The 27,771-nt window shown below is 43.7% G+C and overlaps 1 protein-coding gene across 1 annotated transcript in view; it reads right to left on the bottom strand.

The window, feature by feature from the left end:
- Nucleotides 1-234: 234 nt before the first annotated feature.
- Nucleotides 235-27,771, bottom strand: part of LOC129815642 (tensin-2-like) — a 34,936-nt gene continuing 7,399 nt past the window's right edge. The window contains exons 5-24 of the mRNA XM_055869627.1: nucleotides 24,300-24,422; nucleotides 24,137-24,201; nucleotides 23,972-24,052; nucleotides 23,716-23,834; nucleotides 23,119-23,179; nucleotides 22,593-22,668; nucleotides 22,137-22,266; nucleotides 19,740-19,805; nucleotides 19,306-19,422; nucleotides 16,912-18,330; nucleotides 14,327-14,396; nucleotides 12,168-13,279; nucleotides 11,600-11,728; nucleotides 4,861-4,953; nucleotides 4,517-4,594; nucleotides 4,081-4,149; nucleotides 3,582-3,750; nucleotides 3,361-3,429; nucleotides 2,432-2,461; nucleotides 235-2,124 (exon numbers count right to left, since the gene is read on the bottom strand). Coding sequence (XP_055725602.1) covers nucleotides 1,974-2,124; nucleotides 2,432-2,461; nucleotides 3,361-3,429; nucleotides 3,582-3,750; nucleotides 4,081-4,149; nucleotides 4,517-4,594; nucleotides 4,861-4,953; nucleotides 11,600-11,728; nucleotides 12,168-13,279; nucleotides 14,327-14,396; nucleotides 16,912-18,330; nucleotides 19,306-19,422; nucleotides 19,740-19,805; nucleotides 22,137-22,266; nucleotides 22,593-22,668; nucleotides 23,119-23,179; nucleotides 23,716-23,834; nucleotides 23,972-24,052; nucleotides 24,137-24,201; nucleotides 24,300-24,422 — 4,227 coding nt within the window. The 3' untranslated portion in view covers nucleotides 235-1,973. The remainder of the gene's footprint in view (nucleotides 2,125-2,431; nucleotides 2,462-3,360; nucleotides 3,430-3,581; nucleotides 3,751-4,080; nucleotides 4,150-4,516; nucleotides 4,595-4,860; nucleotides 4,954-11,599; nucleotides 11,729-12,167; nucleotides 13,280-14,326; nucleotides 14,397-16,911; nucleotides 18,331-19,305; nucleotides 19,423-19,739; nucleotides 19,806-22,136; nucleotides 22,267-22,592; nucleotides 22,669-23,118; nucleotides 23,180-23,715; nucleotides 23,835-23,971; nucleotides 24,053-24,136; nucleotides 24,202-24,299; nucleotides 24,423-27,771) is intronic.

Genomic DNA, 27,771 nt, shown 5'->3' with positions numbered 1-27,771 from the left:
ATTTAAAATATCCTTAGTCACACAATTTATAAATTGCCCATCTTATTAACATTACAATTAATTGTGGTTATATCTCAGATCTAAATCATGGATGAATGTGAATTTATTGTCTCATATCCATTCTCTGATATCCCCATAAATAGTCTACCACCACAGGCCTATTTTGATGGATCTAATAAAATCCCAAGGAAATATACACATTTTCAGAGGGAATTGCAATAAAGGCTGTCATAATTAATTTTCAACCCTTTTATTTACTACATTTTCAGTTTAAAAAAAGATACATGTTTTTCTTACACCATTTGTTAGGCCTATAAACTTTTTCAGACACTTAAAATATATTATTTCTGTCATATAAACTCCATATGAAAAATCCCCCCAAAAATGTTTTCCCATATAAAACACTTGATAACAACAAAACAGTAAAAAGAGTATAAAATAACCAAGTCTCAATAATACAGTATACCTATACAAAACAAAATATAAGTGCTTGGTTATTGTCTTTGGCTTCAGTGAAACTTATTTGCATACCTAGGCAATTAGACAATATGAATTTGTACCCCTTTAGTGTTGATGGAAGGCTTTTTCTAATGTGATATTATAGTTGTCCTCAGATACCAGTAAGCTACTTCTTTCTCCAAGATAACACAGTAAAAATAAGATCATCATACAACTATTCAGTTATGGTTCTTCTTATCTTGCTGTATCCCATTCTGTGAAGCATGTTGAGCTGGGACTATTTTTAAGCTACAGTTGACTGCATGGTTCATTAGCAGGTTGATTTCATTTGCATATGAAATATAGTTCGATATATCAAAAACAAGTTTATCGGGGGAAGGATTCTTTCCTGATTCTCAATGCGAGACCGATATCACTTACATTGTGAGCTTACACACACACACAAAGTGTATAAAACATTAAGAACACCTTCCTAATATAAAGTTGCACCCCACCCCCTCCCCCCCCTTTTCCCTCAGAACAGCTTCAACTCGTCAGGTCATGGATTCTACAAGGTATCGAAAGCGTTCCACTGGGATGCTGGCCCATGTAGACTCCAATGCTTCTCAAAGTTGTGTCAAGTTGGCTTGATGTCCTTTGGGTGGTGGACCATTCTTGATACACACGGGAAACTGTTGAGCATGAAAAAAAACAGCAGCGTTGCAGTTCTTGACACAAACCGGTGCGCCTGGCACCTACTACCATTCCCTGTTCAAAGGCACTTACATTTTTTGTCTTGCCCATTCACCCTCTGAATAGCACACACACAATCCATGTCTCAATTGTCTCCATGCTTAAAAATCATTCTTTAACCTGTCCTCCACTTCATCTACACTGATTGAAGTGGATTTAACAACTGACATCAATGAGGGGTCGTAGCTTTCACCTGGATTCACTTGGTCATGGAAAGAGCAGGTGTTCTTAATGTTTTGTCCACTCAGTGTATCTACTGTATAACCCCCTTCCGGACTGTTTTCTCTTCAAAGAGGTTGACTATACAGACATTGGGTAACATAATACTGACCAACAAAACAAGTGATTTTCCATATCTGCATGTGTGCAAACTGGGTAGTCATTGACATCGTACAGGCTTTGACAAGGCTTGCCTATTTAAAATTACAAATACTTCATAGTCATGAATAACATGATTAAATGAAAGGTGATGGCAAACAGTAACTGAATGGACGTTACAAAATAATTCAATGCAAAATCTCCCCAGGCAGAGGTGGTGTTAATCCACTCAATTGTAGAGGAAAAGCTTAAAGCTATCACCTCAAAAGTTATTCTGTACCTTTGTAATATACCGTCCTGATGGACATGATTGTGCCCAATCCGGTTCCTCACCAGTTGACAGCTGTCTTCAAACATGCAGACAGACCAATTTGCAGACACACATACCCAAACCACCTATTTCCTCCCACACACCGATTTACACCCAGTTATGCCCTTTCTCTGTGGCCCCTGAGAGTACTAACTCATCTGCGTTGCTGCTGCTGGGGCCCCAGCATGACCTTGTTGATGAAGTTGACGATGGCCACAGCCGGCTGCTCTGGGTCCATCTCGGCAAACAGGTGACACACATTCTCCGATGTGCTGCCAGTCCGCCTGGCCACGAAACCAAACACCCTGCAGAAGTGAGGGATGAAGAGAGCGATGAGAGGCGGTGAAAGAGAATAGGATGTGTTTTTTTTAATCTATGATGATAGAAAACAGTTTTTTCAATGCACTCTTCTCATGAGAAGCACAGATATTACAAGAAACTCTGGAGCATCACATTACTTATATTCATTGTATTTCTCTTCAGGTTCATTCAATGTAGGGATCTATTTGATAAGAGTCATCATTTTATAAAATGAGAACACTATGATAAATTGCCATGAAGCACACACAATTATATCCACACATAGTCAGAAGCAGAGAAACAAGCACTTACTTGCTTGACTTGTTATCAGAATTAGTCCACCTGAAGCAGACAGACAGACAGGGATATAAAGACAACATGTCTTAGATGCATTGAGAAAGAAGAGCAGTCATACTGTCATGGTTGTTGTTCTTAACCAAAAAAGGCATACTGTACGGTAGTTGCACAATACACAAAAAGGTTTATACCATACCAGTATGAACAGTATAAACACCCATAGAAGGCCCTTCTAGATGTAGCAGAATTCAGCCATAATGATGCAATCCAGGGTTAATTTGTAGTAGGCTATAGCAACATTTAGCCTCAACAGAGTTGGGATCTATTAGATTTGAAATACATTTTAAGTTAAAGGTGCAATCAGCAGTTGCTACATCCATTTTGGACTTATAAATTCATGATATGTCCCAATGACTCTTGAAGAAAATAACTTAGAAATGCATCATGAGATTAGTTCAACTGTCGTATTCCATCAGAACCCAAAATATAAGCTGGTTTTACTCCCATGTTTGTAAACCAAGTAAATGTAAACCAACAGACATGGTTAGAACTATCATTTTGATATTATGGATGGTCAGTCCTTTCATCCATAGCTCTGGCTACGAATTTGAGAGTGATTACATTCCTCTAGCCCCATTCCTCAGCTTTTTACTGAATACGCTTTGTTATTGTTACTACTGCTGATTGCTGTTTTAACATTAAACAATTTAGAGATTAATTGACCCAACCCTGAACCACAACGAAGTAGTGGGCAGCCATGTCAAAATACAAGGTCAACGTCTCTACACAGCACGTATAAATCATTGCTCACGACACGTCACATTTCAACTTTCATTCGGTGGTATTCACATGTGCACAAGGTCTATGTCGCAGTGATTGCATATAGGCCTAAAGCCAGAGCATCAGACTCCATTGTTCCAGGCCTTGCCTGACGTTGGGCCCACCTCTTGTCCTGAGGATCCACGCTGCTGAAGGTCACACTGTTGATGGGGTAGTGTCTCCTGAAGAAGAGTCTGCATAGTGGTTGTATTCATTAGGCACCAAACGGAAGAAAACAGAATCAAACAAGGAGGGCGTGGCATACGAGGGACTGCCTACACTTACACCATGGTCCAATAAGAAATGCTAATTTTAGTGTTCTGTTGCAAAATGTTTTAAAACACACCTCCTTTGACTGTCGGTCAGCGTGATGCCCTGAGTAGACACTTTGAAGTGGACCTTGGTGGCCATGCCCTGAGGGCTCTGGGTCAGAGTGCACCTGATCGCCTTGGAGACAGCCTGAGGCCCCGTTAGTGACTCTGTCTCCACAGAGTTTAGGTAGAGCATGTTACAGGCTGGATGGAGGGAGGGAGACAGAGAGAGGGAGGATGGGAGGATGGTGGGAAGGAGGGAGAGAGAGAGAGAGACTGAGAGATTAGGAATGATGGATGAACAGTATTTCGAGATGTGGATGGGTCAGGCAAGGCCCCACCGAACTTGAGATAAGCTTGCCGAGCTCAATGCATTGATAGAATGTGAGAGTTTGTTGATGTAAATGGGGTATATTTTACTAAGTCATGCTAGCATTCCACTCTGTTTACCCATCTCTTTACAGGGACCTTGAGCGGCCACTACTGGCCAAAGCCTGCATTGCAGCTGTATTTGACCCTTGCACTTTCTCTCACCTGCGCCCTGTTTGAGGAGGTCAGCTGCCGTACTGGTGTTGCTGGCACTCTGCAACTCTCCGACCAGATCTGGAACACCACAATATCGTTAGGACATTTCCCCATGACACCACTAAACCATGCTAACTCTCTGTGTACGTATCTGCACAACACGCATCCATACTTATACATTACACACTCCCAATACACATTTCTCATATACACGTGCACACCATACACTCTTTTTAATGTAAATATACATTGAGTGTACAAAACATTAAGAACACCTTCCTAATATTGAGTTGCATAATGTTTTGTACACTCAGCGTCTATTGTATATTGTGTCGTGCACACACACATAGCACCCATGCCATATTGATACAGGTATAGTATACATATAGTATCGGCCCCCATACTGTTTGATACAAAGTGATTCCGTTGAAACACAGGGATTTACCTTTCTCAGGGATGCATAGGGCGCATGGCAGGGAGATAGGGGTGAGTGAGCGCTGGTACACCAAGGCAGATAAACTTCCTAAAACACATACGCATATCAGATCAAAACAGGTGAAGGAGCGGAGACAAGGAAGGAAAGTCACTTTCTAACCATCTTCCCACTACTGAGCCGGGCAGAGCTGTACTGCGCTGACCTGGTTACGCATACACAATAGTTACTGGAAATGTACTGTGAAGGATAATGTGAAATTAAATATCTGAGCCGTGTGCAAAAGGGTATTAAAGCAATGATAGACTTAATTGTGAGGCCAACAGTGACATCTGCAGGACAGAAATAGGACTCACCGAAATAGGACTCATTCTGACAGCCCTTTATCTTGACCCCCCGAGAGCCTGTCTCAATGAGGAAGTGTCTGACCAGATGCTCCTGATCAACCACTGAGACAGAGAGAAAAAGGAGGGAGGAAGACAGAGAGGAGCGAGGGATAGGGAGAGACAGGGCGAGAGACAGGGGATAGGGGGAGAAATAGTGAGGGAGAGAGAGAGAGGGTGAGAAAGATATATTTTTATTTTTTATTTTATTTTACCGTTATTTTACCAGGTAAGTTGACTGAGAACACGTTCTCATTTGCAGCAACGACCTGGGGAATAGTTAGAGGGGAGAGGAGGGGGATGAATGAGCCAATTGTAAACTGGGGATTATTAGGTGACCATGATGGTTTGAGGGCCTGGTTGGGAATTTAGCCAGGACACCGGGGTTAACACCCCTACTCTTACGATAAGTGCCATGGGATCTTTAATAACCTCAGAGAGTCAGGACACCCGTTTAACGTCCCATCCGAAAGACGGCACCCTACACAGGGCAGTGTCCCCAATCACTGCCCTGGGGCATTGGGATATTTTTTTTTAGACCAGAGGAAAGAGTGCCTCCTACTGGCCCTCCAACACCACTTCCAGCAGCATCTGGTCTCCCATCCAGGGACTGACCAGGACCAACCCTGCTTACCTTCAGAAGCAAGCCAGTAGTGGTATGCAGGGTGGTATGCTGCTGGCAAATATACATACACTACCGGTAAAAAGTTTTAGAACACCTACTCATTCAAGGATTTTTCTTTATTTTGACTATTTTCTACATTGCAGAATAATAGTGAAGACATCAAAACTATGAAATAACACACATGGAATCATGTAGTAAGCAAAATGTGTTAAACAAATCAAAATATATTTAATATTTGAGATTCTTCAAGTAGCCACCCTTTGCCTTGATGACAGCTTTGCACACTCTTGCCATTCTCTCCACCAGCTTCATGAGGTAGTCACCTGGAATGCATTTCAATTAACAGGTGTGCCTTCTTAAAAGGTAATTTGTGGAATTTCTTTCCTTCTTAATGCGTTTGAGCCAATCATTTGTGTTGTGACAAGGTAGGGGGATATACAGAAGATAGCCCTAAAATACCGTATTATGGCAAGAGCAGCTAAAATAAGCAAAGACAAATGACAGTCCATCATTACTTTAACCTGTTTGGGCTGCAGGGGCAGTATTGAGTAGCCAGATAAAAGGTGCCCATTTCAAACGGCCTCGTACTCAATTCTTACTCGTACAATATGCATATTATTATTACTATTGGATAGAAAACACTCTCTAGTGTCTAAAACCGTTTGAATTATATCTGTGAGTCAAACAGAACTAATTTGGCACAAACTTCCTGACCAGGAAGTGGAAAGTCTGAAATTGGGGCTCTGTTCTACTTCCGGCCTATAAATGGGCATGATACGTAAGAGTATACATGCACTTCATAGACCTTCCCCTGGATGTCAAGAGGCGGTGAGAGAAGAAATTTTGTGTTTATCTTGGTCTAAAGTGGAATACAGGCTCTTTGTATGACGTGTCCTCCCATTTCCTGTTTTCTGGAGGCGCGAAAGGGTACTTGGATTTGCCTTCTGTTTAGCTGCCGTTATGGACGACTAATATCTCCGGCTTTGATTTTATTTGATACATGTGACCATATCATCGTAAAGTATGTTTTTTCAATATAGTTTCATCAGATTATTGAAAAATTTTCGGGAGTTTTGCCGTGTTCCGTTCTCTTCCCTTTGTTGACATGGAGAGCTTTGTGCCACTAGGCTAGCGCGCTTGCTAATTCAAGAGGGAAAATGAACGTTCTAATTCCAAACAACGATTGTTCTTGACAAAGGACACCTTGTCCAACATTCTGATGGAAGATCACCAAAAGTAAGAAACATTTTATGATGCTATTTCATATATCTGTCGTGCATGTGAACTAGTCGTCGGCGCCCAACGTTTGGGTACTCAGCTATACCGAAGCTGGATGTCGTAATAAAGTTATTTTTTCAAATTCTAACACTGCGATTTCATTAAGAACTAATGATCTATCATTTCCTATACAACATGTATTTTTTTGTTATGTTTATGAATAGCTATTTGGTCAGAATATGTGTGTCAGAAAACGTGTCAGAAAAATATCGTTGCTGTTTAGACGTTGTGGAAAAAGTAGCTAAGTTAGCACAATGTGTAACCACTGATTTCAGCTCTAAATATGCACATTTTCGAACAAAACATAAGTGTATGTATAACCTGATGTTATAGGACTGTCATCTGATGAAGAATATCAAGGTTAGTCAAAAATTATATATCTTTTGCTTGTTTGTTACGATCGCTAACCTTTTGCTACTGGGAAATGGCATGTCTTTCTGGCTATTGTGGTAAGCTAATATAACGCTATATTGTGTTTTCGCTGTAAAACACTTAATAAATCGGAAATATTGGCTGGATTCACAAGATGCCTGTCTTTCATTTGCTGTACACTATGTATTTTTTAGAAATGTTTTATGATGAGTATTTAGGTATTTGGCGTTGGTGTCTGTAATTATTCTGTCTGCTTTCGGTGCAATTTCTGATTGTAGCTGCAATGTAAACTATGATTTATACCTGAAATATGCACATTTTTCGAACAAAACATAGATTTATTGAATAACATGTTATAAGACTGTCATCTGATGAAGTTGTTTGGTTGGTTCTTGGTTAGTTAGGTTGGCTTTGTGCATGCTACCTGTGCTGTGAAAAATGTCGTGCTGTTTTTGCTGTAAAACATTTTAAAAATCGGACATGTTGGCTGGATTCACAAGATGTGTACCTTTCATTTGCTGTATTGGACTTGTTAATGTGTGAAAGTTAAATATTTAAAAAAAATATCTTTTGAATTTCACGCCCTGCACTTGAAGTGGCTGTTGTCATAAGTGTACCGGCACCGCCCTGCAGCCATAAGAAGTTTTAAGACATGAAGGACACTCAATGCATACATTTCAAGAACTTGAGAGTTTCTTCAAGTGCATGTAACGGATGTGAAATGGCTACCTAGTTAGCGGTGATGCGCACTAATAGCCTTTCAATCGGTGACGTCACTTGCTCTGAGACCTTGAAGTAGTGGTTCCCCTTGCTCTGCAAGTGCCGCGGCTTTTGTGGAGTGATGGGTAACGATGCTGTTGTTGATGTGTGCAGAGGGTCCCTGGTTCGCGCTCGGGGCGAGGGGACAGACTAAAGTTATACTGTTACATGCAGTCGCAAAAACCATCAAGCGCTATGATGAAACTGGCTCTCATGAGGACCGCCACAGGAATGGGAGACCCAGACTGAGGTCCAAACACTTAAAAACACACCTTATCCCCTCAAGGGGTGAGGGAGGAAGGAATTATTTTTAAATGGACCACCCTTGGCCGGAAATTCGTCACTCGCTCATCCCACCATGATTGTGTTTTCAGCCACCGGTAGATTGTGGGAGCTTAATATGCGTTAGTCAATTATGAGTGCATGTCTACTTATATTAAATATAGAATTATTAATATACTGTATGATAGCTAGCAAATTAATTATCTAACTAACATTAGGCTGCCAACTGGAACTTCTGAAGAAGGAAAATGTTTTATTTCTACAATTTCCAAAGATAACCATTCGTTTTTACTTACATTGTATGTTGACTTCTCCATTCATGTTGTTTTAAAGTTTTCGTTGACTTTTTATAGCCGATGTACAATCGTCGCAAATTGAATTATGGGGAGTTTTAGGCCCCGAAGTGAACATAATTGTACACTCGCAAAGCCGACTAAAAACGAGGGCTGAGGGGCTTACGTTGCAAACTTCCCTTGCTTGGCTAATCATTTGGACCGACCTCCAAGATAGCGACGGGGATTCCCCCAAGGGCATAAGGTGAGGGTAAGTGGACGATGGTGTGTCTTTTAAGTGTTTGGACCGCAGCCCCATAGTTACCTCTGCTGCAGAGGATAAGTTCATTAGCGTTACGAGCCTCAGAAATTGCAGCCCAAATGAATGCTTCACAGAGCTCAAATAACAGACACATCTCAACATCAACTGTTCAGAGGAGACTGTGTGAATCAGGCCTTCATGGTCAAAGTGCTGCAAAGAAACCACTACTAAAGGACACCAATAAGAAGAGACTTGCTTGGGCCAAGAAACACGAGAAATGGACATTAGACCGGTGGAAATTGGAGTCCAAATGTGAGATTTTTGGTTACAACCGGCGTGTCTTTCAAAGACGCGGTGTGGGTGGACGGACGATCTCTGCATGTATATTTCCCAAAATAAAGCATGGAGGAGGAGGTGTTATGGTGTGGGGGTGCTTTGCTGGTGACACTGTCTGTGATTTAGAATTTAGAATTTAGAATTCAAGGCACACTTAACCAGCATGGCTACCACAGCATTCTGTAGCGATACACCATCCCATCTGGTTTGGGATTAGTGGGACAATCATTTATTTTTCAACAGGACAATGACCCAACACACCTCCAGGCTTTGTAAGGTCTACTTTACCAAGGAGAGTGATGGGGTGCTGCATCAGATGATCTGGCATACACAATCCCCCGACCTCAAACAAATTGAGAAGGTTTGGGATGAGTCGGACTGCAGAGTGAAAGAAAAGCAGCCAACAAGTGCTCAGCATATGTGGGAACTCCTTCAAGACTGTTGGAAAAGCATTCTAGATGAAGCCGGTTGAGAGAATGCCAAGAGTGTGCAAAGCTGTCATCAAGGCAAAGGGTGGCTATTTGAAGAATCTCAAACATTAAATATATTTTGATTTGTTTAACACTTGTCACACTTGTTTTACATGATTCCATATGTGTTATTTCATTTGATATGTGTTATTTCATTGATATATTCACTATTATTCTACAATGTGGAAAATAGCAAAAATAAAGAAAAACCCTTGAATGAGTAGGTATTCTAAAACTTTTGACCGGTAGTCTGTGTGTGTGTGTGTGTGTGTGTGTGTATATATATATATCTATATCTATATATATATATATATATATATATATATATACACAGTTGAAGTCGGAGGTTTACATACACTTAAGTTGGAGTCATTAAAACTTGTTTTAAACCACTCCACAAATTTCTTGTTAACAAACTATAGTTTTGGCAAGTCGGTTAGGACATCTACTTAGCGCATGATACAAGTAATTTTTCCAACTATTGTTTACAGACAGATTATTTTTACTTATAACTCATTGTATCACAATTACATTGGGTCAGAAGTTAACATACACTAAGTTAACTGTGCCTATAAACAGCTTGGAAAATTCCAGAAAATGATGTCATGGCTTTAGAAGCTTCTCAAAGGCTACTTGACATCATTTGAGTCAATTGGAGGTGTACCTGTGGGTGTATTTCAAGGCCTACCTTCAAACTCAGTGCCTCTTTGCTTGACATCATGGGAAAATCAAAAGAAATCAGCCAAGACCTCAGAAAAGAAATTGTAGACCTCCACAAGTCTGGTTCATCCTTGGGAGCAATTTCCAAGCGCCTGCAAGGGTACCATGTTCATCTGTACAAACAGTAGTACGCAAGTATAAACACCATGGGACCACGCAGCCGTCATACCGCTCAGGAAGGAGACGCGTTCTGTCTCCTAGAGTTGAATGTACTTCGGTGCGAAAAGTGCAAATCAATCGCAGAACAACAGCAAAGGACCTTGTGGAGATGCTGGAGTAAACAGGTACGAAAGTATCTATATCCACAGTAAAACGAGTCCTATATCGACATAACCTGAAAGGAAGCTCAGCAAGGAAGAAGCCACTGCTCCAAAACTGCCATAAAAAAGCCAGACTACGGTTGGCAACTGCACATGGGGACAAAGATCGTACCTTTGGAAGAAATGTCCTCTGGTCCGTTGAAACAAAAATATAACTGTTTGGCCATAATGACCATCGTTATGTTTGGAGGAAAAAGGGGGACGCTTGCAAGCCAAAGAACACCATCCCAACCATGAAGCACGGGAGTGGCAGCACCATGTTGTGGGGGTGCTTTGCTGCAGGAGGGACTGGTGCACTTCACAAAATAGATGGCATCATGAGGCAGGAAAATTATGTGGATATATTGAAGCAACATCTCAAGACATCAGTCAAGAAGTTAAAGCTTGGTCGCAAATGGGTCTTCCAAATGGCCAATGACCCCAAGCATACTTCCAAAGTTGTGGTAAAATGGCTTAAGGACAACAAAGTCAAGGTATTGGAGTGGCCATCACAAAGCCCTGACCTCAATCCTATAGAAAATTTGTGGTCAGAACTGAAAAAGTGTGTGCAAGCAAAGAGGCCCACAAACCTGACTCAGATACACCAGCTCTGTCAGGTGGAATGGGCCAAAATTCACCCAATTTATTGTGGGAAGGTTGTGGAAGGCTACCCGAAACGTTTGACCCAAGTTAAACAATTTAAAGGCAATGCTACCAAATACTGTGTATGTAAACTTCTGACCCACTGGGAATGTGATGAAAGAAATATAAGCTGAAATAAATCATTCTCTCTACTATTATTCTGACATTTCACATTCTTAAAATAAAGTGTTGATCCTAACTGACGTAAAACAGGGAATTTTTACTAGGATTAAATGTCAGGAATTGTGAAAAACTGAGTTTAAAAGTATTTGGCTAAGGTGTATGTAAACTTCCGACTTCAATTGTGTGCATATACGGTATATGATATTACTTCTAACAAAATAGAATGGATTTTTTTCAATGCTTTGTCAAATAAATAATTAATTCCTCATTACCTTTGTTGTTGTTGATATTGTTTGAAGGATGGCTGGCCACCTCGAGGGCCAGACCGTAGGCCCCTTGAAATGAGTTACTGTTCCTGATCAGGAAGGATCCGGGCTCTTTGTCCTTCAACACAGCGATGGCTACAAGGGGGAGGAGGAACTCTAGAGTAAGCATTACTACGGTAGAAATGAGTTATCTTAGTTAATTCAAGTATACACTACAACAGTATTTCTCAAATCAAGATGATCGTACATTTTTTTTTACCTTTATTTAACTAGGCAAGTCAGTTAAGAACAAATTCTTATTTTCAATGACAGCCTAGGAACAGTGGGTTAACTGCCTTGTTCAGGGGCAGAAAGACAGATTTGTACCTTGTCAGCTCGGGGATTCGAACTTGCAACCTTTCGGTTATTAGCCCAACACTCTAACCACTAGGTTACCTGCCACCCTGTTTGCTTGTCAACACAGTTGCAATTGACACTGCAACTCACACTGAGAGTGAGCTTCTCTAGATCTGTGGGGGGGCTATCTAAATAAAGGGGAATCCTTCAAAACTTTAACCCAGGCCTGTGCCCTTACTTTGGTCTCTGGAGATGCCAGGCTTGTACCAGAACTTGGAGCTGTCCTGTACAAACTTGGCATTGACTTTGCTGCTTTCCTCTCTGACAACAGGGGGCGCCAGTCCTCGTCTGACCGGCAGGGGGAGCCCCCCCACCCCCACTGAGGGGGAGACGGTGACGTGGAGGGGGCTAGATTGGGGAGAGGTACCTATGGCACCCAGGGAGGAACTCAGGATGTACTGGGAGCCATGCCCACTGCGGTACCCTGGCATGGAAGACAGGCGCCTCTTTTCGGGGAGTGGGGGCTGGGCGGCGGGGATAGTGACGGCGGTGTACCCCGAGTATGGGACGTGGGGGATGTTGAGAAGGGGATAGTAGTAGGACGCCAGGGGGAAGGTGGGGGTGTTGTACCCGTCAGGGACAGGGGATGGGGTTTTGGGGTCACTGTCACTCACAGGGGTAAGTTTCCGCCCAGCTGGGTCCATGGCCAATGGAGAGGGCTGAGGGGAGGGACGTCGCTCTGGGGAGCCAATGTAAAGGTGTGGTGAGGGAGGGGCAGAGCTGAGGGTAGTGCAAGGGCTCGGTGATGCACTGCAGCCTCTTTCTGATTGGGGTGAGCCGCTGCCATTGAGTTTCACTTGGACAGGGACGATTGAATGCCTTGCGCTCGGGACGGCAGCGGTCTGAGTGGACATCTCTAGTACTCTCTCCACGACCTTCAATTCTCCATCCTCAGCTGTAGTGGGAGGTGGATGCACACTTGCACTTACAGTGTGCACTTCCATGTGCACTTGTTGTGAGTCACTAGGGTTCACACATTCACTCAGCATCTGTATGGACTCTTTAGAACAGCTGTCACTGCCTTGGTTTTGTGAATCTTTTGATGGTGTCGGTGTCGTTGTAGATTTTACGGCTTGGTGCGGTGTCCTTTCGGTCTCCGGCGTGCTACTGTTACTATTGGTGTTATGCTCCAGGATGGTGGAGGTGGAGGCTGGCTCTGCAGAAACGGGGGTCCAACTGAGGGGCTCTATCTGCTGGGGCCCTTGACTTGGCTCCTGGGGACCGTCTGGAGGACTCAGGAGGGAACCTTCTACAGTGTCGTCAAATGTCTGTTCATCTGGCTTCTTCTCACTGGAGGAGAGCGAGAGAGAGAGTGAGAGCGAGCGAGAGAGAGATTTGTTTCTGCTCATTTACACATTTCAAAAGTGCTGAAGACAACATAGTAGAAAAGGTACATAATGATTTTCCAGTATTCACTAAGAACCAAACGGAGGCAAGCGGGCCAAAATGGGGACGGACCTAACTGAATTTGTCGGGTTTTTGGATAAACTCAGAAAATAAGGTCTGAGGTAAACACAGGCTTAAGAGATCTTATACTTTTTGTTGTATGAGATCATCTTCATCAGCTAACATCACCTTTGGTGAATTTTGAATGATTTATGTAATCAAAAAAAGCACACAAAGGCTTCCTAATTCATAAAGGTCATGTTAACTGACTGATATGATCTTATAGAACAAAACTTATTAGATCTCCTAACCCTGTGTTCACCTCAGACCTTATTTTCGGCGTTTATCCCAAAACCCTATTCTTTCCACATTCATTTTCCCCCCATGGGAATGGCTGAACAAACCAGAAGTTACTCATTTCTGTTTTTGGCAGAATACATCACTGGTTTATTACTGGTTTAATATATAACTGTATACAGTGTTGGGGAAGCTACTCTGAAAATATAGTTTATCAAGCTACCAATTACTTCACACTGGAAGAAGTTAAGCTACACTAAAGCGACCCTTAAGAAAAATATAGTTTACTTAACTAAAGTTTGAAAAAGTAGTTCACTACATCCAAACTACTTTGTAAAAAGAAATATATGTAAATCTGAAATGTCATAGACTACAAATCAGACTACAGTTCACTTTGGGGTCATATGTTAACAGAATTTGTAATTTAGCTTATTAAACACAAAAACTATGTTTAAAGTGAGAATTAGGCAGGTCTGATGCTGAAAAAGATTACATTTCCTGCTCCAGAGTTTTCTTCACCACTATGTGTCACACAATTCACACTGAAAACACAAACCTAAAGCAAACACCACAAGAAGAAAATGGATCCATTATACGGGTGAAGTGTCCCCAAGATACAGATCTAGGATCAACTCCCACTCTCCCAATACTAACCTTTGCCCCAATGACCCCTGGGAAGAAGAGTCCTCCATACCCACACTGTTTTGCACCACATCTGATGCACCTAGAGAGAAATGAAGAGAAAGAGAGCGAGAGACAGAAGGAGAGAGGGGGGAGTAAATGAGAGAGGAGAGTTCAAGAAAGAAAGTTCAGTTGCATTTTATCCATCTAGTGTAAACATGTGCATAATACAGTACCTGTGAGATCAGTGTGGAACCGTCAGGGCCATCTAGGCCTTCAGAGAAGGTCTAAGGATTTATAAAAATGTATCATTTTATAAATTAAATGTTTTAATTTCTTTTTCATCTTTACAATAATTGTAATAATTTCCTGATTTCATCTCTTCAGTTTGTGTTGGAAAGAGAAGGGTTAATACTGAATAGAACAAATAATCCAATCAGGATTTTCTTTGGTGGTCTCTGGGTAGATAAAACTAGCTAGCTCAGCCAGGCATTGGCTGGCCTTCAGAAACTGGACAGAAGGCCTCTGCCATTCAACTGTATTAGAGCAGAATTTTGGAGTGACAGTGGAATTAACCAATCATATTTTGACTTGCAATGGGTGGGACAAGGCCTCTACAGGTCACTACTGAGAGCGTAAGAGGTAATGAATGGGCTGCTTATCCTTTAACATAATTTGATTCTGGGTGTGACTGCTGTCGCCTGTCTATCAGCCCTGTCTATGTGTTAGACCAAAACTGGCTCTCCTTCAGCACCATGGAGTGGACACGTAATACAGTCGCTGTACTTTCAGCACCATGGAGTGGACACGTAATACAGTCGCTGTACTTTCAGCACCATAGAGTGGACACGTATTACAGTCGCTGTACTTTCAGCACCATGGAGTGGACACGTAATACAGTCGCTGTACTTTCAGCACCATGGAGTGGACACGTATTACAGTCGCTGTACTTTCAGCACCATGGAGTGGACACGTATTACAGTCACTGTACTTTCAGCACCATGGAGTGGACGCGTATTACAGTCGCTGTACTTTCAGCACCATAGAGTGGACATGTAATACAGTCGCTGTACTTTCAGCACCATGGAGTGGACACGTATTACAGTCGCTGTACTTTCAGCACCATGGAGTGGACACGTAATACAGTCGCTGTACTTTCAGCACCATGGAGTGGACGCGTATTACAGTCGTTGTACTTTCAGCACCATGGAGTGGACACGTAATACAGTCGCTGTACTTTCAGCACCATGGAGTGGACACGTATTACAGTCACTGTACTTTCAGCACCATGGAGTGGACGCGTATTACAGTCGCTGTACTTTCAGCACCATGGAGTGGACACGTATTACAGTCGCTGTACTTTCAGCACCATGGAGTGGACACGTATTACAGTCGCTGTACTTTCAGCACCATGGAGTGGACACGTAATACAGTCGCTGAACTTTCAGCACCATGGAGTGGACACGTAATACAGTCGCTGTACTTTCAGCACCATGAGCCTGTCACCTTTAATGTGACACTGTTCTTGTCGCTGTTGGTGATTGTGTGATAGTGTAGTTGACCAGAGGTGTGGACTCGAGTCACATGACTTGGACTCAAATCAGACTCAAGTCACAAGTATGATGACTTGCAACTCTACTTTGACTTTAACTCCAATGACTCGTGACATGACTTGGACTTGAGCCTTATGACTCGACTTGACTTGATACCCCTCCCAAGCCCAAAAATAAAAAATTATGCTATTAAAAAAAGTGTGCAGCCCATCAACTCTTCATTTAACGGATTACAGTTTGTATCGGACTGTAGCCAATCAAATTGTGCCAGCTGAGAAAAAGTTGTGCATGGCAGTGCAGAGGAACTTCGGTGGGTGAATTCAGATGGAGCCCTTGAAAAGATGATACCCCAAATGATTATTTTCGGACATAAAGACTACGCTGTATCAACAAAAAAACAGATTGCAACTTGCAAAACATGCGGGAAGAAATGCGTAAATGTAATATACTATTACTCTTGTTAAAAATATGAAATGGTATTACATTTGGTGAAGAGCACATTATGACTTGTTTAGGACTCAAAACTCAAAGTTAAGGACTTGAGACATGACTTGATACTTGACGGTCTTGATTTGAGACTTGACTCAGACTTGCCTGTCTTGACTTGAGACTTGACTTGATGGTCTTGACTTGAAACTTGACTTGGTGGCCTTGACTTGAGACTTGAGACTTGACTTGGGACTTGAGTGCTAAGACTTGAGACTTACTTGTGATTTATAAAACAACGACTTGGTCCCAACTCTGGTGTTGGCTACCATAAATTGTGTAAACAATGCATTAATTTATGCTGTGTGTCATGTTGTGTCCATGCCGGTTCTTTCTCGGTGTGTGTGGCAGCCCGAAGCGCAGCCAGGCCTGTTTAATTCATTCCTAATGTCATCAAAAAGTATTGCTCCTCCTTCACTACAACTAGATGTAATGTCGGGCGCATTAAGTGATGCTATGTTTTCTGTTATTTTCTGGATTTTTTTGTTTGATGCAACATATATTGAAAGATTTTTGGTCCCTCTGAAGGCCTAGGTCCTATAGTCACGGTTCACCACTGTGTGAGGTTGCATCACTTACAAGTGTGTCCATCAGTCTGTTGCTGCCTGTCGCTGGGTGGTTCCGATTGGGAGTCACCAGGGTTTGGACTACCAGGGGGCAGGGGTAAGGTGGACCCAGACGGGTACCCCAAGGCATACCTCGGGCTCCCGTGTCTCTCCGAGGGGGAGGCCTGCTGGTAGGGAGAGCAAGGGCAGGAGTGGCGGGGGGGTTGGGGTGTGTTGTACCCACTGCAGCCACCGGGGTTGTCCAGGAGGGGTTGGGGGCTGGGGTACCTGGTACCCTGACCCAGGGGGGAGTGACAGCCTATATAGGGTGACATCCCTCCCACTGACCTCCGTTGCCAAAACTCTGCCTCTCTCTCTGCCTCCCATGGATTCTCCGGCTCCCAGAGCTGAGAAGGCCCCTCCCTTCCCCACCTCAGCCCTGCATCCCTGTCCCACACCTCAGAGTCCTGCCCTCGGGGCCAGTGCAGGCTCTCTGGTTGGTCCGGGCACAGTGTGTGGAAGGCTCTGGCCGAAGCCGATTGGTGCTCTCGCCTGCAGGTGCAGTCTTGGCATGGGCAGCCATCAGAGCGAGGAGGAGCCGCCGGGCTGAAAAACATCTCCCTATACGGGCTGGAAGGCAGGGATTGGTGGGAAAGGCGAGGTGGGGCAGGGCGGGGGGTGGGGTAATGAAAGACCCGACACTCCTCTCCACCGCAGAAGAGCCTATTGGAAGCCAGGATGGTGTGGGAGTTTGGGTGGGCGTGTTCAGGGGCGGGGTAGAGGTAGCATGGCCGATGGAGACAGGTTAAAGAGGGTGGGGGACATTCCCACGGCAACTTGGGCAGGGGATGGGCGCTATGGCGATGGCACATGTCCAGATGGGGCTCCAGGGGGTGAGGAGACACCGGCTGCTGGGAGGGTAAGGCGGGTAATGCTCGGCTCTTTGGGTTCCCCTTGGTGCTGCTGTTACAGCGGGCCATACAATGTCCTTTAGCAAAGCACGGCTCCCTCTCAAAACCCGATGCATCCCCACACCTCTGACATCTTCGACCGTGGCCCGCTCGAAGGCAAGATGACCACTGCTCCCTCCTCAACCCTCCTTCTGGAACAGAGTCTCCATCATCCAAAATTGCCGTTTCCCGGTCCCTCTCCATCGCCCTGTCTCTCTCTCCACCCTCCCCCCTCCGCAGTAGACAGTCCACCACCTCCTTCTCTTTCTCCAGACGGGACAGGGGGCAAGGAGGGGGGCCCTCCATGTGTTCGGAGGGGGTGGAGGAGTGTCCCGAATCAGAGCTAAGGGACAGGGGCTGAGGTTGAGATTGACGCTGGGCCAGTGGAGGGGGCTTTGCTGTGTGGTTGCCTGTGGGGCATGCATTGGGAGAGCCCCGGCCTCGATGCTTCTTCACCTGGGCGTACAGGCTGCCATCCAGAGGACCACGCGTGTGGGAGATGTCTGACAACCAGAGAGGGATTCAGGGTTAGCTTGTGTGTATGTGTATGAGTCCAGGAATGTTGTCTTGGTGGCGTGAGTATATACACCAGAGATGTGTTGGTGTAGTTGCGTGCATGATAAACTATGTATGTCTGTAGGGCAGAGTGGGGTATATTGAGACATTTTTTACATTCAGCATCACTCCTTCAAGGGAAATCTAGTATTCTTTCTAACAAAGATATCTACATATATTTCAGGATTTTATGTTATGTTATCTCTAGAAATAATCAGAATTCATGTAAACATGACATATTTTTAAACATAACTTATCCCAAAAAAGTGATCTTTTGGCATAACTTATTTGCCACCTGCAAATTTCTGTACTGAATGAAATATTACCACTACCTTTTAAAACCATGTCTATCTTTATTTCCCAAACACAATTCAACACAATCACAATCGCTTCGTTGTCTTTTAATCATTTGAAGCATATTTTAACACAGGCTTAACAGATAACAAACATGTTGTACTTTTTTAAACACTCATAACATAGGCCATTGTTACCTCATAACCCAGTGATAATGCCTTGCATTATGCCAGTGAAGAAAACGTTTCAATTGGCTCAACTTACCCCAAGGCAAACATTTTAATAATATTATCCCACACAGCTACAAGGATGCACTTTCATGCTAGGTTTAGGACCTCATATTGAAGCTTATAGAGACCCCAACTGATGTATAGAACAATCTTTAAATTATCTACTTAGGTTTAGATACAAGCATCATGAAACCTTTAACACAATAAATACATTTGAAAATCAGTTTTTTGGATGTAACTTGCTTACCACTTTTCCATGTGGTTTCTTCCTTCACAGACTCCATGATTCATTTTGAGTATGGTTTCCTAGAAACAAGGGTGACTCAACTAACCCCCTTGGCTCAACTTACCCCACTCTTCCTATGTGTATGAGTGTGTGTGTGTGTGTTTCACCCTTACCCTCAGTGCTATCCTGGTGGTGCAGATTGAAGTCCCCATAGGAGTCCCAGCGCATCACTGGGTCTGAGGTGTTGCAGTCCACTGTAACAGATGGGTCATTCGTACGGTACGCTCGCCCTGTGAAGAAAGAGATTGATACTAGATATCACACACAGCTTTGTACGCTCACACACAGCTTTGTACGCTCACACACAGCTTTGTACGCTCACACACAGCTTTGTACGCTCACACACAGCTTTGTACGCTCACACACAGTTTTTTACGCTCACACACAGCTTTGTACGCTCACACACAGCTTTGTACGCTCACACACAGTTTTACTCTCTCTCTCTCTCTCTCTCTCTCTCTCTCTCTCTCTCTCTCTCTCTCTCTCTCTCTCTCTCTCTCTCTCTCTCTCGCTCTCTCGCTCTCTCTCTCTCGCTCTCTCTCAGTACCTTTCATTTTCTCTGGGCCGTAGGAGAAGATAAACTCCACCGTAGCATCTGGAGGGAAGCGGTCATCTACGGAGAGACAAACAGCCCAGACTAAACAACCCAAACTATATATATTTAAACTATCATGCCTGAGAACCTGAGAATTATTGTGACAACTCCCAACAAGGGCTGTTCTGAGGCCCGAGGGGAAGCCAAGGGCTGTTCTGTGGCCTGAGGGGACGCCAAGGGCTGTTCTGAGGCCCGAGGGGAAGCCAAGAGCTGTTCTGTGGCCTGAGGGGACGCCAAGGGCTGTTCTGAGGCCCGAGGGGAAGCCAAGGTTGCCAACATATTCATAAAAAATATTCATGATATTTTTGCATTACAAATATTATTTTAACAAGTAACTTTGTTTTGTATTCTGGCTGCAGGACAGTGGAACTATGACATTAACACGTCATGGTATTTTGCGGGAATTGTCCCACATATCGACCAATCAGCATCCAAACAAGCCGTTTTATATAAATGTCTCTCTCTCTCTCATATAAATCCTACATGAAATATGCATTACATATGCTGTATAAGATACACACATGAAATATGTAATGTGTGTGTATCTTATACTCAGTATATTTCATTTTAGTTTAGGTATGTTATAAATACACTGAGTGGACAAAACATTATGAACAGCTCTTTCCATGATATGACTGACCAGGTGAATCCAGGTGAAAGCTATGATCCCTTATTGATGTCACTTGTTAAATCCACTTCAAATCAGTGTAAATGAAGGGGAGGAGACAGGTCAAAGAAGGATTTTTAAGGCTTGAGACAATTGAGACATGGATTGTGTATGTGTGCCATTCAGAGGGTGAATGGGCAAGACAAAAGATTGAAGTGCCTTTGAACGGGGTATGGTAGTAGGTGACAGGCGCACAGGTTTGTGTCAAGAACTGCAACATTGCTGGGTTTTTCACGCTCAACAGTCCCGTGTGGCTCAGTTGGTAGAGCATGGCGCTTGCAACGCCAGGGTTGTGGGTTCAATTCCCACGGGGGGACCAGGGTTCAATTCCCACGGGGGGACCAGGATGAATATGTATGAACCTTCCAATTGTAAGTCGCTCTGGATAAGAGCGTCTGCTAAATGACTTAAATGTAAATGTAAATGTAAACAGTTTCCCGTGTGTATCGAGAATGGTCCACTACCCAAAGGACATCCGGCCAATTTGACAAAACTGTTGGAAGCATTGGAGTCAACATGGGCCTTGTAGAGTCCATGCTCCGAGGAGTTGAGGCTGTTCTGAGGGCAAAGGCCTGAATTCACCAGCTCAGTAAGTGACTTCACTACCTCAGCCTGCCTTCACCACCTCAGCCTGCCTTCACCACCTCAGCCTGACTTCACCACCTCAGCCTGACTTCACCAGCTCAGCCTGAATTCACCAGCTCAGTAAGTGACTTCACTACCCCAGCCTGAATTCACCAGCTCAGTAAGTGACTTCACTACCTCAGCCTGCCTTCACCACCTCAGCCTGACTTCACCACCTCAGCCTGACTTCACCAGCTCAGCCTGAATTCACCAGCTCAGTAAGTGACTTCACTACCCCAGCCTGAATTCACCAGCTCAGTAAGTGACTTCACCACCTCAGCCTGCCTTCACCACCTCAGCCTGCCTTCAACAGCTCAGCCTGAATTCACCAGCTCAGTAAATACCCCTCTATCTACTTCTGCCTTGCTCTATTCTGCTCCAGTGCAGGAGACCATCCCCAGTCTCCAAGTGATGTACTGGCCCAGCACAAGGAGTTGCTAGAGCGCAATGGAACAAGATAATCCCAGCCTACCAAACCCTCCCCTAACCCGGACGACGCTGGGCCAAATGTGCGCCTGGGATCGAACCCGGGTCTGTAGTCACGCCTCAAGCACTGCGATGCAGTGCCTTAGACCACTGCGACACTTGGGAGGCCCGGTGGCTCTTTTCTGATGAGGAGATGGAGAAACTGGAGACCATTCTGGGGATGTTGGAGTTGGCAGTGGAGATGGGCTTACTCTCTGCCTCTGAGCTATCAGTTAGGATATTGGTAGGTATAGGTTTGCTAATAAATTGTTTATTTGTATATCAATATTCTATTTAAAATAAATAAATAAATAATTGTATCATAAAAATTGTTGCTTCTCGTCAGATTGCGTTGCGTCTTGCCTACAAGTCAGATTTCTGTATGTGACTGTGTGTGTGTTAGTGAGCGAGCAAGTGTGCGTGTGCAAAGGAGTGAGACTGCGTGCTTGCGTGTCTGTCTATCTATCTGACTGCCTCCAATAATAAGCAACTGCATATCATCCTGAAACTCAACCATTCCCTTCTCCCTTCCCCCCCCCCCCTCCTTCCTAAACTCCCTGACATCCCCTCTATCCCACCCCTGATAAAGGTACCTGCACAGGCCAGGTCCAGCTCTCCCTTGCCGAACCACAGCTGAGCTCCGTGGACCGTACAGGTGTGGAACTGCAGCCTGAACACCGCCTCCCTCTCTGAGCCACGCGACCGCCGGTGGTAGCACTTCACCTGGAGAGAGGGAGAGGAAGAGACAGAGAAGGTCGGGATAGAGAGAGGGAGAGGAAGAGACAGAGAAGGTCGAGATAGAGAGAGGGAGAATGGAGAGAGGGAGAGAATACAATTTGGAGTGTAAATGCTTATTTTTGCGCCACATTGGCAACAAAAGCTCTAATCAATTGCATTCTTATTCAAATGCAATATGGAGGATAGTTTGTTTACTTCTGTAGCTATAATCCAATAGGAGAACAAGTCAAATAGGAGATAGTAGAGTATGATTGACAGGAGTGAAAGCTCGCCACTGGGCATCCATTTTGTGTCTAACAGTGCTCTCTCACCATGATGTCCCCCTTCAACAGTAGCGCCGGCTCGATCGTCACACATAGCTTCCTCGCCCTGGAGCCCTGGGGGTCGCTATGCATACAGACAGACGTAAACATAGTCAAAACACATGCTAACATAGTAAAACACACCTCAAAATAGTCAAAATACACCTCAACATAGTAAAACACACCTCAACATAGTCAAAACACACCTCAACATAGTAAAACACACCTAAACATTTTCAAAACACACCTCAACAAATTAAAACACACCTCAACATTGTTAAAACACATGCTAACATAGTCAAAACACAACTCAACATGGTAAAACACAGGTAAACCATGTTCAGTTGGAGTAAACTCAAACCAGCACACATGTAAACACAGACAGTAGCACGTATAAACAGTAAAAACAGGTCCCAACAAAGGTACACAAGTACCAACTGTGTGTGACGGTGGAAAGGGAACACAGTGAAAAACACACTAGAGACCATATGCTATTATTCACCACAATCACCGTTAACAACATGAATTAGCTCACTAGATGCCCGAGGTGTAGACCAGCTGTAGAGACTGGTAGATCTTCAGGAAAGGATAGTAACCTGCGCAGAGAGGAGAAGTGTGAGAACGAAGGAGACAGCAAGGGGAGAAAGAGGGTGTTGATGTGATGTCATTAAAGAAGAAGGAGTTTAAATCTATCCCCCCAAAGTTTTGAAGTTAAATAAAAATACTAGTTGATAATTCAAAAATGACTAAACTAAAAATACTAGTTGATCATTCTAAAAATACTAATGTTTATACACCTAACAGTACTAAACAAAACATACTAACGTTGATACTCCTAACAGTACTAAACAAAAAAGAATATTTGATCGTTCTAAAAATACTAATGTTGATACTCCTAACAGTACTAAACTAATAAGTTCCAACTAGTTTCCATCTCAACATTTTCTGTTGTTTCAACTTGAAAAGAAGAGTTCCTACACACATTTGACCTTTCATTTTCAACTAAACTTGATCTTCTGAGTTTACTTAAATTGTAACCATTAGGCGTCGTTGTAATTTATATTTTCAAGTTGAAACAACACAGATTTGACATTGTAGTGTACTACATCACATTGTACAGTAGGACACTGACCTCCCCCTGCTGCCTGGAAGTTGGGCAGGCTGGGGATCAGAACATGGTGAAGGTACAGAGGACTGCTGTTCATCTTGATCGCCCCCGACAGCAGACCCCCAAAGTAGTACATATACCTGGGGAGGAGAGAGCGCAAGAGAGAGACGGGGGTATAAAATTAGGAGTAAAACACACAAGAAGGAGGAGAAATGGGAGGAATATGCAGGAAAGTTGCATGGCATAAGAGAAAGAGAGAGAGGGGAGATGTTCTTTCCTGTTCTGGGAGGGCTGTAGCGAGGAGGAGACTTTATCCTCACAGAACTTCCTCATGGCCAGAGTGGTCAGGGCCTGGTCCGCCCTACACACACACAAACAGGCTGGCTATCAATAAACAGGCTACCCCCCCCCCCCCCCCCCACACACACACACACTCATCACATACCCTGCAGAGATCTTGCTGTAGTGCATGTAGGCACCCACAATGACCCCCATCTTTCCTGTGTTTCCCTGAGAGAGAAAAACAAATACAAGAGAGCTGTAAGATAACTGGACATATTTGAACAGAAAACACAACACAATACATCAATCACTAAACCCTCCCTGACCTTGCAGTGAAGGACGATCACGTTGCTGGGGTCAGAGGTCAGCCAGGTCTCCATGACCTTACACATGGCACAGATCTTGTCCAGCGGAGGGGCGTGCAGGTCGGGCCAACCAAAGTCTTCAACCTGAAGACGAGGAGAACATTTTAGGTTCTGAGGGCTATTTAGTTACCCTGCTCCCAGACTTGTTTGTACTTTCTTGCCAGTATATTGTCATGTTTGGAATGACAATATGACCATAGTAGTTGGCAAGACAGCACAAACAGATGTGGACCAGGCTATTATTTATCGACTTATTCACACATGAATACTGGACTAGAAGCACTCTGAAGTGTGTGTTTATTAGGTCTGTCCCCAACTAAAACAAATCTTGGTAGACCTGGAGTGGTCTGTTCTTCCGACAAATCGATTGGTCTAAATGTTTAAATGTGTATTTTTCACTATATAGACACACCCTATGTGTTTTAATAAAACCAACTATATGTAGGCTACTGAGCTTGTCTGATGCTTTAAGCACACTGTGATTAAATAATTAAGACACACTCTGGCCATGAGGAAGTTCTGTGAGGATAAAGTTCAATGTTTATTCATAAGCGGTAACGTTGATTTGATTTCCAACAACCGTGGAGATGGCTACAACCGTGGAGAGGTCTCGACTGTTGTTAGCTTAGTAGCATAGTATTGGATCTGTTCTAGCCATCATGCCCGGCGGTCCTCATTTACATGAGATGGGGAGAACAATGCTTCATTTGGGGAAGAAGTGGGGAGGGCGGGTTTCTCTGGGGAGGCAGTGGGGAGGGCGGGCTTCTCTGGGGAAGCAGTGGGGAGGGCGGGCTTCTCTGGGGAAGCAGTGGGGAGGGCGGGCTTCTCTGGGGAAGCAGTGGGGAGGGCGGGTTTCTCTGGGGAAGCAGTGGGGAGGGCGGGTTTCTCTGGGGAAGCAGTGGGGAGGGCGGGTTTCTCTGGGGAAGCAGTGGGGAGGGCGGGTTTCTCTGGGGAAGCAGTGGGGAGGGCGGGCTTCTCTGGGGAAGCAGTGGGGAGGGCGGGCTTCTCTGGGGGGGGGGGGGGGGGGGGGGGGGGGTTAATGCTGTCACATTAGTCTCAAGGAACGTGAACGGTCTCGGGCACACGCGCAAAAGGGGCATGGTATTTAAGCACTTGAAATCACATGTATCAGGGAACATTAATTCTTATCCTGTCACCCTATTGAACGTCTATGGCCCTAACATTGACAACCCACATTTCTTTCGTGATGTTTTTGATTTGCTCCCAGATCTTAGTACCACTATTCTAATAATTAGAGGTGACTTTATTTGTTACCTTGTTCCGTATCTTGACTGACTGTCTACATGTACTCCTTCAAATATCACCTCTGACCAGGTTCTAAATAATCTAATCTAATCAAATCCGGGAATCTAGTGGACATCTGGAGACTGCAACATCCCACAGACAGACTACTCATTCTACTGTCATGTTCACAAGTCTTTTTCTAGAATCAACTACTTCCTAATATATTCCAAACTGATGTGCTTAATTCTAAACACCATATCCTCTTAATAAGCAACCACAGTCCAATTATGTTGTCCCTCAATCTTTCTTTACCAAAACAGAATTACAGTTGCCGTTTTAACCCCTCCTTGCTCACAGACCAAGCTTTCATTGACTGCATGACAGCCAAGTTGAATGAGTTCCTCAAGACTAATGACACAGGAGTGGTATCTGATTCTACACTATAGGACACGTTTCAAGTGGTTATGAGAGGTCATATTATTTCAGTCTGCCATAAAAAAAAGGGAAACGCAGTCGGTTAGAGGAGACATACAGAACTTCACTCTCAGGTTGACTACAACAATATTTTGAAATTAAAATATGAATACAATTCTATTCTTGGTTCACAGGTCAGTAACCTCCTACTAAAGCTGAGACAAAAACTATTTGAACTAGAGGACAAACCGGAAAGGTTGCTGGACAGTCAACTAAAGGGCGCACGGGCAAATAGAGCAATCCATGAAATCTGGTCTAAGGCGGGTACTTCGCTGACAAACCCTAAAAAGATAAACAACTGCTTCAAAGAATTTGACTCAGAGTTATATTCTTCCAGGTCCGATGCTTCTGCTTCTGATGTATCAGCCTTCTTTGATTTCGTCAGCATGCCAAAACTTGATGATAGCGCCAAATAATTATTGAACTCAAATTTCACAACAGCGGAAATAATGGAGGAAATAAAAGCTCTCCCACCTGGAAAGGCTGCAGGCCGGATGGTTTTGGCTGTGAATTTTATAAAACCTTCAGTGAAGCTCTCGCTCCCCTCTTACTCAGGATGTTCACTGATTCAACAGAAAATAATATTTTGCCAAAATCATTGTATGAAGTCACTATTTGCGTTCTGTTGAAAAAAGGCAGAGAGGCAACAGATCCTGCAAATTATAGACCAATAGCATTGCTTAATTTTGATAAAAACATTATCACCAAAGTGCTTGCTGATAGGTTGAACAAACATGTAACAACCATTATTCACCCAGATCAGACAGGGTTTATCCCCTGCACGTTCTCTTTTTCTAATGTGCGCAGGCTGCTGAACATTCTTTATGCAAATCAGGGGAGGGGCTCCAAGACGGCTGTTATATCGCTAGATGCTCAAAAACCATTTGACCAAATAGAATGGTCATATATGTTTGAAGCACTCACTAGATTTGGATTTGGCGACTCATTTATCACCTGGGTCAAAATGCTCTACGCCTGCCCAACATCCTCTATTCTGAACAATGACACATCCAGTCCCTTTGAACTACATAGATCTGTCCAAAAGGGTTGCCCACTCAGTCCTTTTCTCTTCACTGTCACCCTTGAACACCTGGTGACACAAATAAGGGCTCATCCTAATATCCAAGGTCTTAAAGTAGAAAACATAGAAAGATGTATTTCGTTATATGCAGACAATGTACTTTTATGCCTCTTGGACCCAGTAGCCTCTGTCCCTAAACTACTAGACTTAATCAATTCATTTGGCAAACTATCTGGCTATTCAATAAATTGGGGAAAAGTGATCTTGTGTGTATCACAGATAATTTTACAACAAGGGAGCTACAGAGGATACCATTTATAGTGGTGCATGACCACTTAACTTACCAGGGACTAGAAATACCTAGAAATCCAAAGCTCATCTTCAAGCTAAATTACAGTGAACTGGTTGCAAAGCTAAATCAAAACATGGAGAGCTGGAGAATATTGCCTCTTTCCATGATGTGGCGCATTAATGCCATAAAAATGTTTTCTCTCCCCAGGTTCCTTTATTTTTGCCAGAATCTCCCAATTTGTATTACCTAATTATTTTTTAAGACTTTGGACTCTACAATCTTGTAATTTGTCTGGGGTTACAAAAACCACCGTATTTGTAAAGCCCACTTGCAATAGCCTAAGGAAAGTGGCGGCTTAGGCCTACCCATCTTCAAGCATTATGACTGGGTGTTACGGCTTT

Source organism: Salvelinus fontinalis, chromosome 18, assembly GCF_029448725.1.
Source record: "Salvelinus fontinalis isolate EN_2023a chromosome 18, ASM2944872v1, whole genome shotgun sequence".
NCBI classification, from domain to species: domain Eukaryota; kingdom Metazoa; phylum Chordata; class Actinopteri; order Salmoniformes; family Salmonidae; genus Salvelinus; species Salvelinus fontinalis.
Note: the sequence above shows the minus strand (reverse complement) of the source record. Positions and strands in the feature narration are given on the sequence as shown.